We start from the raw sequence: 19,216 nt of genomic DNA, 5'->3' as shown, positions 1-19,216 counted from the left end.
AAATATAAGTGGAAAACCAGAAAGTTAATAAAGGGGTATACTAAGATACTAACTTGTTTTTATACAGCACTTAATTTTTCTGAAACTTGACATAAAGTCACATGAGGAGCTATGCGCCAGACACTATGACCTAGAAGTGGAGTAAAGCAAAACAATCCACCTTTTATCTAGCCTAGTAAAAAATTCATGATCTCTCTTCATGAGAAACAAAATGAAAAATTGCCAGATTCTTGCTATGAAATGCCAAAGCAAGGCTTTAAGTATTCTGAGCAGGAATGACTGGCTTTAAAGATGGTCCTCTGGAGGTATGTGGTCAAACTTTTGTCAAACTAAGCTGTGAGTGAAACTGAGCTGTGATCAGATCTTCAAAAGTGGTTATAAATGTGTTTTAACTACCAGCTAGTGAGTCCTTCTGCTTCTTTTTTCATTCAATTTTTTCATTTTTCTGGTGAGGGAAGCTCAGAACTGGCATTACCTATGATGGTATTGCCCAGTAAGGCTAAGGATATTTAAATCCCTTTTTAATGTCACCTTGGTAGGGGAGATCTGGCTCACTTTGAACATTATGTCATGTAAGTTTGTGTTGTAGTTGTATGTACCTTCCTGACCACAGTCAGATCCGTGCCATATTATACAGTACAGGGATATTTATGCGTGTAAATGCAGCTCCAAAAGCACACAATGTAGTGGAATGAGAGGTAGGGAATAACTGTTGCGGCAGTTTCAACAAGCTATCATTCAGCATCTCTGTTCTGAAAAACAATAATATAGAGACACTTGAGCTAATGCTGTATTCAGGCTGTAACGTTCACATGACACAACAGAATATGTTGTGGTGAAACTGGCCATGTTAACATCAAGCTGCTTCTGCCTAATATGATTATACCATTTTCATTTCTGGTGTTAGCTTACCGCTGTTAAATACATTTTCATCACCTCTGCTGTGGAGCACCTGTTATATGTGACGTGATATCATCTGGAGGATTTATATACATTCTCCCTGTAATATCTTAGCAGTTTTCAGTGTAGCACTTGAAGGGGGTTCTCTGGAATACAGAGAAATGAGCTAAAGTGCTCTCTTCACACCTAATTATTTTATGCTTGGGCACTGACAAATGCTACAGAGACTGGTCGTGGCAGATACATTCATTTGTATCTTATAACTGGTTTATTAAACACAATGTGAAGTTTCAGAGGGGAACATAAAACATTCAGAGGCGCTGATCTCTAGGGTAGTGATTACAAGTTGTTTACCTGAAGGATTCTAACTATAAAACTATGAAGAAAATACTGTAGAGATACTCTCCTAGATATCCAAATATCTTTGATTTCCAGGCAAGTTCTCTGGAGAAACTTGGATTAGGGGAAAAAAAAAAAAAAAAGGGACTGAAAATAAACCAAATTCCTGTTTAGGACACCATTGAAAAGAAATCAAATTCCATTTTAAGACACTATTGAATAAGATGATAATTACAATGCAAACAGACAAGGTAATAGGTTTTCCTTTGTTTAAAAATCCAGCTTCCCTGAATTGTCTAAAACTGATGTTCTAGTAAGTGGTGAGACCAGAGTAAATAGTTATTTTATGTGTGTTCATGTAATTTAAGAACTATAATTTAGTTTTGATAGTGTATGTTTAGTTTAGGTGGTCAAATGAATCTAAACAGGCACTTAAAATTTTCTAAATTGCTTTAAAATATTTTTCTTTTCCCTGATGGCTTTGTTTAATCTGTTAAATTCTTTTTTTTTTTAACTTTAAAAAAGACATTGTCTACTTCATCACCAAGTATCGCTTTTAAAAAAATAAAATACACAAATGTCCAGCTCTTGGTGGGACCAGTAGGGTGCTAAATCTTTAATGTCTGTGGTAGTCTTGGTTCCAGAGTGAATGATATGACTCCATCCCTAGTGTGTAAAGGCAGAAAGGGAGGAGGATGCAAGAAAGGAGGGTGGGCACCCTCCATCTGAGATGGATACTTTAGTGGAGTGTGTGACCAGACCACTGAATTGAGATTGAATCGATGACCTTTATCTGAAAGCTTCAGTAGTTTTATTTTTCTAATGTTCCTGTAGTGTCTTCCAATTCAGTATAAGTACACTATTGATCATTCTTAAGTTTTGTTTTTCATTTTTATCATCCTGTAGTTCACTTTAAAGAAGAAAAGTTTCAGGATTTCAGATCAATAGCTTTTGTATTAGAACAGTTCAGCATGTGATACCAATAGACTCTGCCAACTCTTGATCTGAAAATCCATGATTTTCTCGCTGAATATGGAAGCAATGTGACTTTAAATTGACTTTCAGTTCACAGTGTGTCATTTGGAACTGTACTTACATAAAATGTAATTAATGTAATAAATACAAAAAATAGCTCTCTTAGAGGTACAGCACTGGTTAGTCTCATGAAAATAATCATCACCATGTCTTGCATTTCTTTGCTGAAGAGAACACAGCTAGCTACACTTAAATATTTTGGACTGCTGCTGTGCTGAGAACCTTTATGAAATGAGATAAACACACTGCAAGTAAGTGTGCTCCTTTTTTTCGATTAATAAAATATGAAATGACTGTCCCATTCCCACCTACAGGAGAAAAAAAATCCAAATTTTCTTTTTCTGATTACATCTCTCAGAAATCGTAGCAGTAGAAGCTGAAAAAAGCCTGTTAAATAACACTTTTCTACTCCACTACTATAGAGTTATTAAGGTTATGCTTTTTATATGAAGTATTGAAATGCTGTTCTAAAGTGCTGCGTTTTTCTAATTCTGTTTAGAGTTGATTGAGACTTTCACTGTGACATTAATGAAGTGAATAAAGGTATCTTTAAAAGTCTTATCTTTTAGTTGTATTGATCCCTACTGTGACTGCTAATCCTTTCAGCAGATTTATTTCTTCTAGTATTTAACATCTAATTGGTTGGCCATTTCTTCTGCACAGAAATTAAACACTTGTTTAATTTCTCAGTAAAATTTAAGTCAAATATGGTTTTAGGATTTTTAGTTTTTTTTTTTTTTTCAACCTAGAGCCTTAACAAATGCTGGTGAAAGAAAATATTGCATTGAAAATACAAATAAGGTCTTACTAGCTGCTAAATAAATGAACACTGAACAATATTTGCTGCTTTATGACATCTGATACTCATTTTAAAAGTATTCACTTAAAACACTGAAAGTTAATCCGATATTCACTCACTTCCAAAGAAGATTGCTTCAGTTTTTTTAAGTGAGGCTGACCTAAGCCCAAGTCTGTTTCCACTGGAAAAGAAGTCAAAGACCAAGAAAGGTCAGATGAACAATTATAGCTGTGTTATTTATCTTTCAGAAAAAAGTGCAGTAGGATCGCAATGGAAATAATATGTCAAGTAGAAAACAGTAACTTGCATTTGTTAGGTATCTGGTTTCATTTCTTAGTTATACCTATTTTTCCCATACACAGCCCTTTCATGTGAATGCATTGTTTCTTACTGTTCCTATGAATTCATCCATTTTAGTTCCCAGCAGCAGCAAAAAGAAAATGGCTTAGTCCCAATTTATTACCTTTTTTATAGCTTCTGATAGAAATTGAGTCATTCTCTTCATCCTTATGCATTTTTTTTTTTTTTTTTTTTTTTAATTACACTTAAGATTGAAATATTTTGAGTCCCTTTGCTTACTTGCTGAATTGTAGAGAGCAGCATTTCATCTGAGTAGTCACCAGGAATCTGCTTTAGGGAGAGTTGTATTGCTGTGTAGGTTGCACCGAGTGCTTTGAGTACCTTTCATTCACACAGATAGATAAAGAAAGTTTTGGGCAACAGAGTTATTTATTAATGAATTGTACACTTCGCTTTGGCCTCTGGTATTCAGGTGTGCAGGAATTAAATTTGCATTTGATTCTTGGACAAAATTGTCCCTCTTTTTTCTCTTATTATGTGTTCTCCTGCCTATGACTATGAAAGTTCAAAATTAAGTACTTCAGGTCAGAGCTAGATTATGAAGAAAAGTTAGAAATTTGAAACTGTTGTATGAGTAAACAAAATTATGATAATTTCTCACCTGTTGCCAACATGGTGAACAGAAGAAGCATCTTTCATATGTGTTAGCAGGGAGTATCTCAAGTCCTTTGTTAGAGGCAAATACATGTGGTATCGTTCACGAGATTGAAAACTAAATAAGGAAGTGTTAGAAGAAATTAAAGCAAGGTGTTTTTGTTTTGGTTGGTTGGTTGGTTTTGGTTTTTTTGTTTGTTGTTTTTGTGTGTGTGTGAAAGATCCATCTACTGTTGCCCCAGTCAGTGTTCGACTACTGTTCTGAATACCAGGCCCTGGTAATGATCAGTATGGAAACAGAGAGGCATATAGTGATTACATGTTTCTAGATATATGAACATAGATGAACTCCAGCAGTTCAGGTATATGCTATAAATGGCTTACAGTGAAAAATGGTAGTAAAATTGAGTCAACAAGTTCTCCCACAGAGTTGCATCCACTGTCATGCCACAAATTCCCACAACAAATTGAAAATTACTGGGCTCCTAGTTAGTGATATAAGGGAAAGTCAAGCGTAACCTTGAGCTAATTTTTCTAAGCCAGGACAGAACGCCCCATTTGTGGATAGGAAAGGCTGCCAAAAGCTGTCTGTAACAGCTGAAGTTCGGGTACACTTGCATATACAGTATTATGCCAATAATCTCAACATTGTATTTTATTATGTTTTTTTTCTTTATATATCTTTAATGTTGGGTTTTGATTTATGACTGCTGTTACAGTTTGAGAAGAATCATAATTACTTCCTGCATTTTGTGCTGAGATTTCATATAAACTACTCTGCCCCCTGTCCTCTGCCTCCCAAAGGAAGAATATATCTGGAAAGGTGTTCAAGGCAAGGTTATTGAGGTTACTCAGGAACCAATTACATACTAGCCCAAGGGAAACAAATTAAAGAAAAAGGTGCAAAGTTCTGTCAAATAGTCCATATGTATTTTCTAAAGATATTTTAGTCAGGCTTATACTTTATTGGTTCACTAAAAAAATAATAATGTAATAGCACCTAGCAGCACAGCTGTAATGAAATATTCATTAATATTTCTATTGTGAATCACTTCTAGAGAAACTTATATAACTGAAATATTTTTAATTTTTTTTTCCTCACTGGTAGAATAGTAAACCTGTTGATTTAAATCCATAGCTACTGCAATGAATAAGGCAACGTAGGTGCCTAACATGTACTGCTATACAGACTCTCCATGTAAACATCACATATAGGTACTCAGTGTCTGCAAAACCATCCCTTAATTAAAAATCATTAAATGTCTTCAAAAGCGGTCATTAAATTTCAAAAGCAAGCATGTGATGCAGCATTAGAATTAAAAGTCTTTCTTTTCTGTGATAGAAAGGGAGAGGTAGTATCCTTGTTTCACATGTTGTTTTACCTTCCTCCCATTTAATTAAACATCTATCAATTAAAATAATGTAGAATAGAGCTGGATAATTAAAAGTTACTGCTTTCACTGAATTTTAAAGACATCAAATTACTTGTCCAAATTGTTATTTCATCTGGAAGAGCTTGTTTCCTGTATAGAAGCCTTTATCTATTAAATGATTTGGTGATGCATACTTTACCAGATAATTACTGTCTTCTTAAAGCTGTCACAGAACTGTGCACCTGCGTCTAAGAATTCCATTAAAAATAAATAAACACAGACCCTCTACTGAATTGATGCCGCATCAAAGGAATGCACAGGTATTTTGATATCGTCATTAAATCCCTCTGAATTCTGAGACAAGACGACTGCTCTAATTGACTCCTATTTACAGTAGATATCTCAATAATGTTTTTCTTTATTTGGACATCACAAGAGTTTCACTCCTGTCTCTACTCTCCGCTGAACAGTTGTTAACTGTGTTGTTCCACAACTGAAGTAAGCTAATGTAAGACTCTTTTGCTGCTAAATGGTTCAGTCTCGTTTTCTTCTCCAACCAGTCTACAGCCTCTGTCTGTCCCTGAAATAAGTATGAGCAAATGCTTAGCTGTATGTTGGTCATTTTAGGACATTTTTATGTACATTTGGTTCCATTTTATGGAATGGACTCAAGACTTTAATGATACATAATAAATCGTTTAAAGCAAAAAATTGATAAATTCAAAATTGTCAGTAAAAAGTTATATATTTCTTAATGGGTATCATACTTGATTCTTATTTCACAGAATCATAGAATCATTGAGGCTGTAAAAGACCCTTAAGAGTCCAACCCTTAACCTAACAATGCCAAGTCCACCACTAAACCATGTCCTGAAGCAACACATCTATACGTCTTTTAAATGTCTCCAGGGATGGTGACTTCACCACTTCCCTGTTCCAATGCTTTGCAATACTTTCTGTGAAGAAATGTTTCCTAATATCCCATCTGAACCTTCCCTGGTGCAGCTTAAGGCCATTTCCTCTCATGCTATTACTTGTTACTTGGGAGAAGAAACCAATGCACACCTCGCTACCACCTCCTTTTGTTGTAGAGAGTCATAAGGTCTCCCCTCAGCCTCCTTTTCTCCAGAGATTTAGAATCAATGACAGGGTTTTTTTTAAAAAAAAAAAAAAAAGTAAGGTAAAATAACTGAGTTTCCCAGGCTCTGCAAATTGTATGTCACAAATATATTAGACATTGACAGTCCCAGACAGCTGTGATCTTTTGCCTTCCTTCCTATGTTCTTAGTAGAAACTTAATTACAGAGATATGTGTGATTTGGTCTTTCATTTAGTGGAGGAGTTTCTGGACTCATTCTGCTTAGGGGAAGACTTCTTGCTTGCCCCTTAATAAGTTGATATATAGTTGTTTGAAAAAGCAACAAAGTACTTGCCTACATTGTCCTTCATAGGTCAATGATCACTAATGGGATATAGAATCAAACCCTCCTCCAAGTCAACAGTACACAGCTGTCCCAGGTGGGTAGTGATTATGTGTCATTACAACCTGATTCTTGTTCAGTGTTCTGTCAAAAATGAGATTTTTGTGTTCAATCTATTCCTTAATGGACAGGTGTTACAAACAAATTGGTATTAATTGGCAACATTGTTGACAGCCTGAGTGGAAAGCCAAAGGTGTGAAATGAACCGGAGGATAAAAGCTGTGATTGCAGAGATTATGTCTAAACAGCCAAATTTTTTTAGTGCTTTGAAGGAACAGTGTGGAGAGTTTTCAACATGAGCAGCACCAGCTGTTTAGCAGACAGAAGGCTTGAAGGTCAGCCAGCTCACTACACTGGGTCAGACCAAAGGACCATTTGGCCAAATAGCTGGTCCCCAGCAGGTGCCCTCAGGAGAATACAAGAAAAGAGCAAATATGTAAAATTATTTATAGGGTATATTTGCTGCACCTCAAATTATTTCTGGCACAGGGACCTCCTGAGCTAGAGTTTGTGATATAGAAAAATGTGGTTTTCTTTGTTTTTATCCCACTGAATTTTACCTCCAATCAGTACGACTGCTTATTATATGAAAAGGGCAAGTGAACCACTGTTTCCTAATCCTTTTTTTCTGCTATTTATGTTTTTACATACCTTTGTCATACAATTCCCTGAGCCACTTCTTTTTCAGTCTAATGAGTCTTTGCTTACTTGCTATTTGTGTGGAAACAGTTCCATTCCTTTCACCATCTGCTTTTCTCATGACAGCAAGTTCTAATTTTTGAGTGTTAATTGCCTGTTCATATCCCATTAGAGTATGTGAAAAATTAATATTGTCTGTACTGGTATGCATTACTATGCGATTGTCTACTATATTTTTAGCAGTCTTTTTATCTCTCAGTCATTCTGTACCATGAGTTTCTTCTGCAGCTGTTTGCACTTTGGTTTTCTTTTTATCATTCTTAATTACTTGTGCATCACAAACTTGGTCAGTCTGGTTTTCTTTTTATCATTCTTAATTACTTGTGCATCACAAACTTGGTCAGTCTGGTGTTCACCATGTTATCAGATCATTAATCAATATGCTGAACAGCATATATGATTGTGGAAGTCCACTGATAGTGCCCTTCCACAGTGAAGAGTGGTTCTTAACTGTTGTGTTTCACTTGCTATATTTTAGCTGATTATTAATATTTGTGAGGATTTTGCCTTATTTCACAACAAGTTATTAAAGAAATTTAGTGAGGGACAAAAGGTTTTTGGAAAACCAAGTATGCTTTAGCAATTGGTTCTCTCATATTAATTATCAGTTTTGATAAACTCTAAAAGATCTGGGAGTGTCAAGGTTTAAGACAAGGCGGCAATAAACCATGGCAGATGATCCCTGTTACCTCCTCACTTCCCGCCACCCCTTTCCTTTAGATCGGAAAGATGATAGGAAAGATAAGGGGAAAGGAAGAGAGATGTAGACCTCAAGTTAGAGAGTTTTAAAGGGTTTTACTAATGCTACTAATAAATAGAGAATATATACAAAATTTACAAAACCCATCTCGAATGCTTGATGTGGAGTTGGCGTCACTCCAGTAGCAGAGCTGGGTGTGTGGAGCTGGCAGCTCCAGCAGCTGCAGCCCAGGCCCCCGGAAGTCATGGGCAGGACTGCACAGCAAACCAGAACCTGGTTGCAGGGATGCAGGGCCTGAGGCCTGTAGATCACAGACAGGGTCCTCTCTAGATGCCGGCCACGGTCAAAGAGAGCGTGACCCTCGTGATCACCCTCTTATATAGGGGGTATGACGATTATGGGATGGAATACTTCCGTTGGTCAGTTTTAGTCCATCCACCTCTCCTCAAACACGCCCCTCTCACAATGGAATGTGGGAAAACTTATCAGTCTTTCTTGGCTACCACAGTGATAAATCTAAACACCAGCCTCTTCAGCATTCCGTTGGTCCTCTTATCAGCACTGAGTACAGCATCCTAGGAAAAATGTGCAGGCTAAAACTTAGAAAAGTACAGCCACCTAGAAGAACTTAGCTGAAAGAAAAGTCACTAAAAGAGAACTGGTCTTGTTTTTAACAAAACCAGGACAGGGAGGAGTGACCTCTGTTTGCAAAAGTTCTATTGATTTTCTTCTTCCCTGGTTTGTTATTTTTATCCATGTGTTTAGAAGGGGATATAACAAACGACCTGTCTCAGATTGAAGTTTTAATACATTTAGGGCAAACTGAACAAAATGAACTGCTGGTCCTATGATAGTATTTTGTTTCTAGGCAGTGATCTTATGGCCATATTTATGCCTTCTTTTGTCCTTAAGAAGAAAAAGAGGGATCAGTCCAACTTTTCTGCTCTACCATAAACTGATTAGTAGTAAATGGTTTGGTAAGAAACAGACATTTGAAACTTGGACCAGTTTGACCCCTTTGTATCCTTTCCCTGTTCTTGGTCATTAATGTTTAGAACTTGCAGTAGGGTTTCTGCAGGAATAAGTAGTCCAGAACTGGGGGGAGAGCGGCAAATGGATTACTCTTGCTTGTGTATTTTTCAGATATGAAAACTTTGAAATTGTCTGGAAAAGTCACATTTTCTTTAGGAGTTTACATTTTCTATACTGTACTATCATAGCTTTGGGGTTAATAGATTTTTGACAAAGTTGTTTTGGCCATTTTTTCCCCTTCAGTTCACAAATCTAATGAATAGCTGTGATGTAGATTTTCTAAAATTCTGATCTTAACTTAAATTGAGATATTTTTTCTTTACAGTAGTATAGAATCATAGAGTAGTTTGGATTGGAAGGGACCTTCAAAGGTCATCTAGTCCAACCCCCTGGAATGTACAGGTTCATCTCCAACTGGATCAGGTTGCTCAGAGCCCCGTCCAGCCTGACACTGAGCGTTTCCAGGGATGTAGCATCTACCACCTTTCTGAGCAACCTGGGCCAGTGTTTCACCACCCTAATTTAAAAAAAAAAATTCTTCCTCCTGTCTAGCTTGAATCTCCCCTCTTTTAGTTTAAAACCATTAACACCTTGTCGTATCACAACAGGTCCTGCTAAAAAGTCTGTTCCCATCTTTCTTCTGGCCTCTTTTAAGTACTGAAAGGCCACAATAAGGTCTCCCCAGAGCCTTCTCTTCTCCAGGCTGAACAACCCCAACTCTCTCATCCTGTCCTCATAGAAGCCCCTGGCTGGGTGTCAGTCTCCTGAAGGAAACCCCTGGCACACCTGAGCTCCCAGGAGGGCTGGCATGCTGTAGTAGGCATTTCAGCCAGGCCATAAAGCTTTATATCCTACTAAAGCATTTGATTGAAGCGTAAGAGAGCAAACAGAAACATTAAATTGCCAGAGTGACCCACTCACAATTTTTTTTCTGCCAAATGCTCTTAAATTGCCTAGAATATCACAGTTTATTGTTCAACAGCCTGCTAAAGAAGTACAGCTAATGGTTCCCAAGAAAAAGACAGATTTTTATGTTTAAATTGTCTGTATATTCTCTGTGTCTTAAGAGCTGAGAAGATTGGAACAATAGGTGAAGCTGCTTCGGGAATTTTTATGTTTCTTTATTTTCTGATTTGTGGATTTAAATTCAGTTATCATATTCAGGCATTTATGTTTGATGTAATAAACTACCTTCTGCTTTATTCTTAGACATTTCTGTTTCCAGACAGGCGTGTTACATTATGTTGATAATTTTCAACTTCAGATTGCATGTGGTTCTGTCAGTTATTGTAATTTGAACAGAATTCTAAAATATGCATCAAATTCTTCACTATGATATTATTAAATTTATACTAAACTTTGGAGACACTTTAGCCTTTTGTGACTAATTCTATGAGATAGAATTAGTCTATAGACTTGATTATGATTCATGCTGCAACAACACCAGATCTCAATCAAATGAAAGCTGGATTGTTCTAGGGATTGTAAATACTCTAAATGAAATTCCTTTCTTAAAAGAGATTGAAGTCTTAAAGATTCATTAGTGTTACCAACGCTGGCAATTCCATTACAATTTTTTCTTTTACTAGAAAAGCGTCCCTCAGTCACTAACTCTCAGGTGTTCTATTAGACAGTCGCTATTTTGATTTATTTAAAGAAGTAAATAGAAAGATAAGCCCTTGATGACTGTAAGGAAGAGCTTTAGAGGAAAAAAAAATAACCCTAAATCCTATTGAGTGAGAAAAAGAAATAGAACAATTCCCTAAATGTTCTTTATTTTGAGTAAGTTTTATGGCTTTTGAGCACTTGGGCATGACAAAGCTGAAGTTGCGTCAGTCTATTTGCTTTTTTAAGTACTACTCAGTTCATATTTACAGCTCAGTTAAAAATAACCAGCTTTCAACTCCCTTCTCTACCAAAAGGTTTTCTATGCAACCTGGAACAAATAATTTGGTTCAGAGACAGCACAAACGCCTATCTTTGGCCAGAATATCTATGTCTGTGAATCCTTCTCGGCTGCCTCTCTGTGAACAGTATTGCTATCCTTACAAAAGAGTGAAATGCTCAGCTATCATGGTAGTGCACAGATATAAGTATCAATAGAAATTTTTAGGTGATCATTTTTATGCGTTCTTTATGAAACTCCTAGATCATTCTATTGTTTATTTAATAAGCATTAAGCTCATAATCAAGCTCATAAATCTGGATTGGTACACTGAACAGTAGTTTCCAACATTTTTTAATCTGTTTCTAATTTAATTTATTTTTGCCTATAAACACTATTTTGAAATCATTTGCAAACAAAACCAGTTACCATATTTTTTTGACAATTTGGGCATAGGTCTGTACTTGCAGTCATTGATACAATGATGTAAACCTCTGGATATTATTTCACAAGGAGCAAACTACAAGTGTATATGAACTAAGTTGTATATCACTCTGCAGTTTCCTGAATGTTTTCTATGGCAACTTTTAATATTGCATAAATATTTCATTTTTATCATGTTTCATTCTTGGTGCCTTCATGCACTATTTAGTTGCAATGCATAAGATGCTACATATATGAGCAGGCCAAGCAGTCTGCATATAAGCTCTAGTTTTGATTTGAGTAGAACCGTATTGCAATAGCTACATATCCAAGCTAATTCCCCTAACTTCATTTGCATTTGTACCCATTTGATTTAAGGTTATTTTCTTTTCTATGCTGTAGTTACATGAAATGAGTAGATTGTGAAATCACATATTTTCACTATTCTGAGATCTGGACATCCTTTACTGCTTAGGTGGTATCAACTATCTTGCCTTTATAGTAGAATTATTTAAAGGAAACCTTCAAAAATGGAATTTCAAAATTTGTCAGTCCATATGTGTATACTGGTAACACAGAAGTCAGAATTTTAAATCTGTAATTAAATAACATTATGGATGAAAGTCATAATGCACAAATATGAAAACAGTAGTCTGTAATGTAGTCTTTACGTTAAGATGTTACTTGTGTCTTTTTCTCTGATGATTGTTTGAAACATGTAGAAGAGTTGCACAGATCAAATTAATTTAAATAAAAAATGTATTTTGTGTTGAATTTAGAGAAAATTCAGGACACTTATGAGTAAAAAATTGGGGTTTTTTTATTAGTAGTTATTAACAAAAATATAAATATATTTAATGTTAAGGTAATACTGAAATTAACTCATAAGAATAATATCAAGATAGCTAACATTCCTTTCTACATAAGTGCTTCTTTTTATTTTGCTACTAAATCCTGAGTTTGCTGAATAGTTCTATTGCTACAATTATTCACTTCTGAGACAAGAGATGCATATTCATGGTTTTTTCACTATATTGTCTGATACACTGCACTTACTGATTCTCATTTATTCTGTACAGGCTCCATCATCACCTTCTTCACCCATAGCTAATGAACCAAAATATGAGAAGCACTGGCTAGACACCTTATCAGTTCCTCTGTCTATGGCTCGAATCTCGAGGTACAAAGCTGGAACAGATAAATTAAGGTTTGTAAATGAAAACGGGAAGCACTGGGTTAGCTAGCTGTACCTAATAGTTTGCTGTGGAGTGTTGGCTATATAAAAATTCTTTGAGTGGAGATATGAAAGTCTTCTTATTAAATGCTATGCAGTCCATCTTCTTTTGAGATGAATTACGATTACCAAAGATAAAGTAAAAAAGGACAATAAATATAGCTCCTATAAACACATTTCTATAATCTGTTGGATCTTGGGAATTCAGTTAGCATCAGCAGCTAGTACAGAGGTTAAGCTTGGCGTTATTTGAATTAATTTTTATATACTACATTTCATTCCGTATCTATAATGGAATACTTCTATATTCCCAAATTCTAATATTGTCAATTAACTCTCCTGCTACTTTACAAATGATAACACAGTCCACAATCATAATGACTATGCTGCCTATTACTGTCTTATAGAAACTCATACTAGCAAGAGATTTTTGCAAGCATATGATACAAAATACTGTACCTAGATCCTAGAATCTTTTTGCAGGCAGATACCTAAGTAATGGTTCATCAAGTAGCTATAGAATAGGGTGTCAGAGGTAGTTGTCCTGGACTTCAGGAAATCTGAAAGCAAAAATGAAGTTTAATAAAGCTTCTATAAATAATGTGCTTGAGAAAGTTTTAACACTTTGCACCATGCATCAGCTTTTTTCTGCAAACCATTACGTGTGGTAGGACTGCTTCAAATCTGCCAGTAGTTGTAGTCCAAGTAGTCCACAGTTCTCCATATGTATGACAACAGGAGTTTATTCACTGTTGTTATTTTCCATTTTCTTTATGTGTTTCCCTGTACTTGTTTGCTTCTAAGTTTCATTAATAAGTGAACTGGAATCTCTATTGAAGCATCAGCTATACAGATCACCTGCTACCAGGAGGTACCAGAAATTAATTTATGTACCTTTCCTGAAGTCTGCCAGATTTGTGACCTGTTTTCTGATAATGAACTGAAAAACATTTTTTTTTATATTATGACAGTTGTGCTGCTTTTAACTTAGAGCAATTAGTCTCCTAAATCAGCTGGCAACTCCTCTCTCAGACTTTGTGTTAAAACATCACAGATGAATAATAATAACCTGTCCAGAAAAGTTTTAGGTTCTTCTGCAGTCTTTGTCTGAAATCTTAATTCCACTTTATTTAGTCTCTCATCACTTCCTCCACCACCTTCCTCCTCCCTGCTGCAAGTTACCAGTTCATGTGGTCCAGCCCTTCCCAGTCTATCACAGGTCTCCAGCCGTTCAAAGTTTAGAAGTTCTCCTGTGTGCACATGTAGACATCAACTCATCATCAACTTATCATCAATGTTCTTAAATTTAAAGGATAAGTGGAAGAAGAGAGAACATTTAAACCTCTGAGTTCAGCAATCATGCTGACAGTCTGAAGCAGTTTCCCTTCTGTTTTGTGCACACTATGCATTAGATGGAGTAATCCCAAGGACTTCCAGGTCTCAAAAAAGCAGCATGTGCATTCTGAGAATACTTTAAAGTAAAACACCTTCTGATATTGTACTGGGTCTGGCTGAGATGGAGGTAGTTTTCTTCATAGCAGCCCATATGGTGCTGTGCCTTAGTTTGTGGCTAAAGCAATGTTAGTAACACAACAGTGTTTCGGTTGTTGCTGAGCAGCTCTTGCACAATGTCAAGGCTTTCTCTTTTTCATGCTCTGCTTCTACTCAAGGAGTAGGCTGGAGTGAGCAAGAACTTGGGAGGGGACATATCTGGAGCAGGTGACTCAAACTGGCCAAAGGGATATTCCATGCCATGTAACATTATGTTCATCACTAAAATCTGAGAAGAGGGGGTATGGGGGAGCTCGCCATTGCTTGGAGACTGGCTGGGCATCGTTCTGCTTGTGGGAGATGGTGAGTGGTTGCGTTCGCATCGTTTGTTTTGTTGTGGGTTGGTTTGTTGTTTGTTTGTTTGTTTGTTTTTTCCCTCTCTTCCCTTTACTTATCAAATTGTCTTTATTTCAACCCACCAGTTTTCTTGTTCTTTCTATTCTCTCCGGAGAGCAGTGCGGGAATGAATGGCAGCGTGGATGCTTAGCTGCTGGCCCAGGATCAACCCATCACAGATATATTTTTCTTGTGAGGATTGAGGAGCTTAGTGCTTTGAGTTTCAGTCTTGGAGAGACATGTTATCTTGTGATGCATTATATTCCCATGTATATCTAGTATACATAGCACTCCTTTATTACTGTTTTTTGGTTGTTTTGTTTTTGTTTTTTTTTTTCTCCTTTTTGTTATAAGCACTAAAAAAGATGAAATTGTTCCATAAAGCCTATCACCATCCCATGATACTTTAGTTCTACTAAATGTTCCTTGCTTCTTTTGGTAAACTAAGAAGAATATCTGTATAAGTGTTAAAGGAGTACCACCTTGAGATTAACTGTGGATAAGGTGTTTCCCATATTCTTACTAAAGGTGTTTATTTTTGCCTGAGGGATGTCAGACTACTCTTACCTTATTCTCTCCCCCTCTGAAATATGTGTACTTATCCTTGCTGTTGTCCCACTTTTATCCTTTCTTTTACATTTCTCCACGCTTGTATAAACATATATTCCAACATTTTTCTTCAGTAATTGCTCTCTGAAGTCGAGTGTCTGTGTTGTACGAATAAAACCTACAAGCAATTACAAGTATAAATGGTGACATCAATCTAGATAACAATCCTCCTTTCAACCATATCTACACATCTTCACTCTCTTTCACGTTTCAGCCATCAGTCTAAAGCCATTTGAATGAGCTCATGGAAATTCCCCTGAATGTTTCATGCATCCTGCTGACTAATTTTCCAGTTTTGCCATTCTCTGAATATTTACTTGAATCATAGAATCATACAATCATAGAATGATAGAATCGTAGAATACCAGGTTGGAAGGGACTTCAAGGATCATCTGGTCCACCCTTTCTTGGCCTAGCACCCTGTCCAGCCAAATCTTAAAGGTGGGCATTGTTGGGGAATCCGCTATTTCCCTGGGGAGTTTATTCCAATGGCTGATTGTTTTCATTGTGAAAGTTTTCCTCTTGTGTCCAATTGGAATCTCTCCAAGAGTAACTTGTACCCATTACCCTTCGTCTTTTGATGTGACTCCTTGTAAACAGGGAGTCTCCATCTTCACTGTAGCCACTCTTTAAATACTGGAACATGGTGATGAGGTCTCCTCTAAGCCTTCTTTTCTCAAGGCTGAACAAGCCCAGTTCTCTCAGCCTGACCTCATTTGGAAGGCTTCCTAGTCCTTTGATCATCTTTGTGACCCTCCTCTGGACCCTCTTCAGCCTGTCCACATATTTTTTGTATAGCAGGGACCAAAACTGAACACAGTATTCCAGATGTGGCCTGACAGGCACTGAGTAGAGTGGGATAATGACTTTGTCCCTACTGTTGGTGCACTTGCCAATGCAGCACAGCATCTTGTTGGCCTTCTTTGTTGCAGCAGCACACTGTTCACTCGTTGAGCTTGTTGTCCACCAGGAACCCCAGGTCCCTTTCCACAGAGCTGCTCCCGAACCAGGTAGATCCCAGCCATAAGGTTCTCATTAACCCACTCATCCATCCTATCCAGGTCCTCCTGCTGGATGGCTTTCCCTTCTGAAGTGTCCACTTCCCCACTTAGTTTGGTGTCATTGTCAAACTTAATCAGTATTACACCTGATCCCATCATCTGGATCACTTATGGAGATAGTAAACAGCATTGAGCAGAATATCAATCCCTGGGGGTCCCCACTCATGACAGATTGTCAGTTTGAAAAGAGCTATTTATCATCACCCTCTGGGTATGGCCTGTCAGCCAGTTCCCCACTCACCACAGAGGCAACTTGTCTAGACTATGATGCATCAGTTTCTCTAGGAGGAGGCTGTGGGAAACTATATCAAAAGCCTTGGAGAAATCCAGGAAGACGATGTCCACCACTTGCCCCACATCAACTGAGCAGGTTATTTTGTTGTAGCAGGTGATCAGATTTGTCAAACATGATTTGCTCCTCGTGAATCTTTACTGTTTTTCCCAGTCACATGCTTCAACTACCTTGTGATAGGCTCCAGGAGGATTCATTCCATAGCTTTCTTAGGAAGTGAAGTTATGACCGATGGGCCTAAAATTTCCTGGATCTTCCTTTAAGCCCTTCTTGTAGCTGTAGGTGTCATTAGCCTTCTTCCAGTCTCCTGGCATGTCCCTCGATCTCCATGACTTCTCAGACATGATGGATGGTGGCCTTGCAATGCCGTCAGCCAGCTCTCTTAACACCCTTGGGTGGATTTTGTCAGGGCACATCAATTTGTAGGGGTCGAGGTGCTGTAGCAGTTCACATACCAACTCTTCCTTCACTGATGATGGGTCTGCGTTAGCATCATCCTGGATTTCTCTTCCCATGGTCTGGGGCCCAGCAGTGCTAGTAAAGACAGAGGTGAATAAAGCCTTTGTAACATTCTTGGTGACTAATTCACCTCTGCTGTTTAACAGCAGGACAATATTTTCCTTCTGTTTCTGCATGTTGTTTATATACTTGAAGCACCCTTCCCTGTGGTTTTCGACATCTCTAGCCGATTTCAATTCACGGTCAGCATTTACTTTCCAAACTGCATCTCTACACACCGTGGCAATGATGTAGTTCTTGTAGTACTTGTACACCCTTGTAGTTCTCAACAGGTACTAGTGTGCCTTTCCACCTCTAGTACACTTCTCTTTTACCTTTGAGCAGATTCAGAAGCTTACAGTAAAGCCAAGGGGGTCTCTTGCTCTGCCTACTTCCCTTACCTTTAAAGGAGATAATCTGGTTTTGTGTTTCCAGGAGAGTGTTCTTGAAAAACTCCTAGCACTCACTGGCTCCCTCATTGTCCATTCAAGCTTCCCACAGAAGTCCTACCAACTGAGCCCTGAATGAGCTGAAGTTTGCTCTTTTAAAATCAAAAACCTTTGTCTTAGTATTAATCCTCTGTGTACTTAGCGGGATCCCAAACTCCACAATACTGTGATCACTGTAGCCAAGGTTATCACTAACCCGAGATATTACAAAGCAGGTTTTCTTGATTTGTGAATAGTAAGTCCAGCAGTGCCTCATTCCTGGTTGGTAGATTTAACATTTGTATGAGGAAGCAATCATCTACACATTCCAGGAACTTGCTGGAGGACGTGAGCTGCTGTATTATTTTTACAACGAATGTCTGGGTAGTTGAAGTCATCCGTAAGAACCAAGTTCTGTTGACCCAAAGTTTGCTTAAGTGACCCAAATATTGCTTCCTTTGCTTTATCGTCTTGGAGCCTATCTGTGTACAGTGGTACGCAGCATGCCTGCCTTTTCAGCATTGAGTCCTTGAATTTTCTATGTCATCCTTGTAACTTTTTGTCTTCCTCTTGGTCTTTGTCATAACTTTGTTTTGTTGCTACGCCTCATTATATATTATCCTCTAAGTCAGGGGCATCAAATTCATTTTCACTCGGGGCCACATCAGCCTCACGGTTTCCTTCAAAGGGCCAAATGTAATTTTAGGACTGTATAAATGTAACTACTGCTACAGCTGTGAGGCTCATGTGGCCCTCAGTGAAAATGAGTTTGACACCCCTGCTTTAAGTTATTGCAGTTGGTCTTGAGAAGGTGCACTGGCACCAGAACAACCAGATTACTTTTTAAGTCTGTGTTGCTGAAGTATTGGAACCATCTTCTGCAGTGTCACACACACAGCTGTGTGCCATCTCTTCAGCTAGATGGACTGTATGAAAGGCCTTTTCCCCTACTCCTTACCTGAATTACATTTGAAGAGGTCTCTATCATTCTTTTCACCAAAGTTATAACTTTGTTTTTTGTCATTCCTATCCCCTTGTAACTGTGCAAAATGTTATGGTGTGGGAAAGGATATTGAAGCCTCATATGATTATTTTGCTGTCTGTCCACTCACAAATAATACACATTCTGCTTTCTTCAGTCCTTTTCCCTGATAGAAAAAAACAGCTTTTTCACCTATGAAATTCTTGCAGTTGACTGCAGTAGACTTAGCATACTTTTTTTGCTAAAATCAATCACAGACTGATTGTTTTAATATATAGTATTGTATATTCTTTGTGTAGTAAGTCCAGCTACTCTTGCTGTTCCGATGTGGTGAGCTGCTCTCAGCTGGTCTGGATGGCCTCTCTGACCTCATTTGCTTTTCTTCTCCATCAAATTCAACATTGTTTAATATTTGCAGCATTCTTTTTTCTGGTGCTGTCAATAAGATCCAACTTTCAGATAACCTTATGAAAGACTAGAAAAATGTCATAAGGTCGAACAGAGTCTGATAAGTTACTGAAAGACATCGTTTTGTTGCATTTAGTGTAAAAAATAGAGTATGACAATGTATAGTGTGTCAGCATCTTGCTCAATATTTTTGACCA

The 19,216-nt window shown here is 37.5% G+C and overlaps 1 protein-coding gene across 1 annotated transcript in view; it reads left to right on the top strand.

Moving 5' to 3' along the window:
* SNTG2 (syntrophin gamma 2) overlaps positions 1 to 19,216 on the top strand; it is a gene marked incomplete at both ends in the record, with an annotated part of 249,420 nt that overhangs the window by 155,166 nt on the left and 75,038 nt on the right. The window contains one exon of the mRNA XM_080342144.1: positions 12,700 to 12,827. Within this exon, the coding sequence (XP_080198270.1) occupies positions 12,700 to 12,827 (128 nt within the window). The remainder of the gene's footprint in view (positions 1 to 12,699; positions 12,828 to 19,216) is intronic.

The sequence above is a fragment of the Nesoenas mayeri genome (genome assembly GCF_963082525.1).
Source record: "Nesoenas mayeri genome assembly, chromosome: 3".
In the NCBI taxonomy this organism is placed as follows: Eukaryota; Metazoa; Chordata; class Aves; order Columbiformes; family Columbidae; genus Nesoenas; species Nesoenas mayeri.
This window is presented reverse-complemented; position numbering and strand designations above follow the sequence as displayed.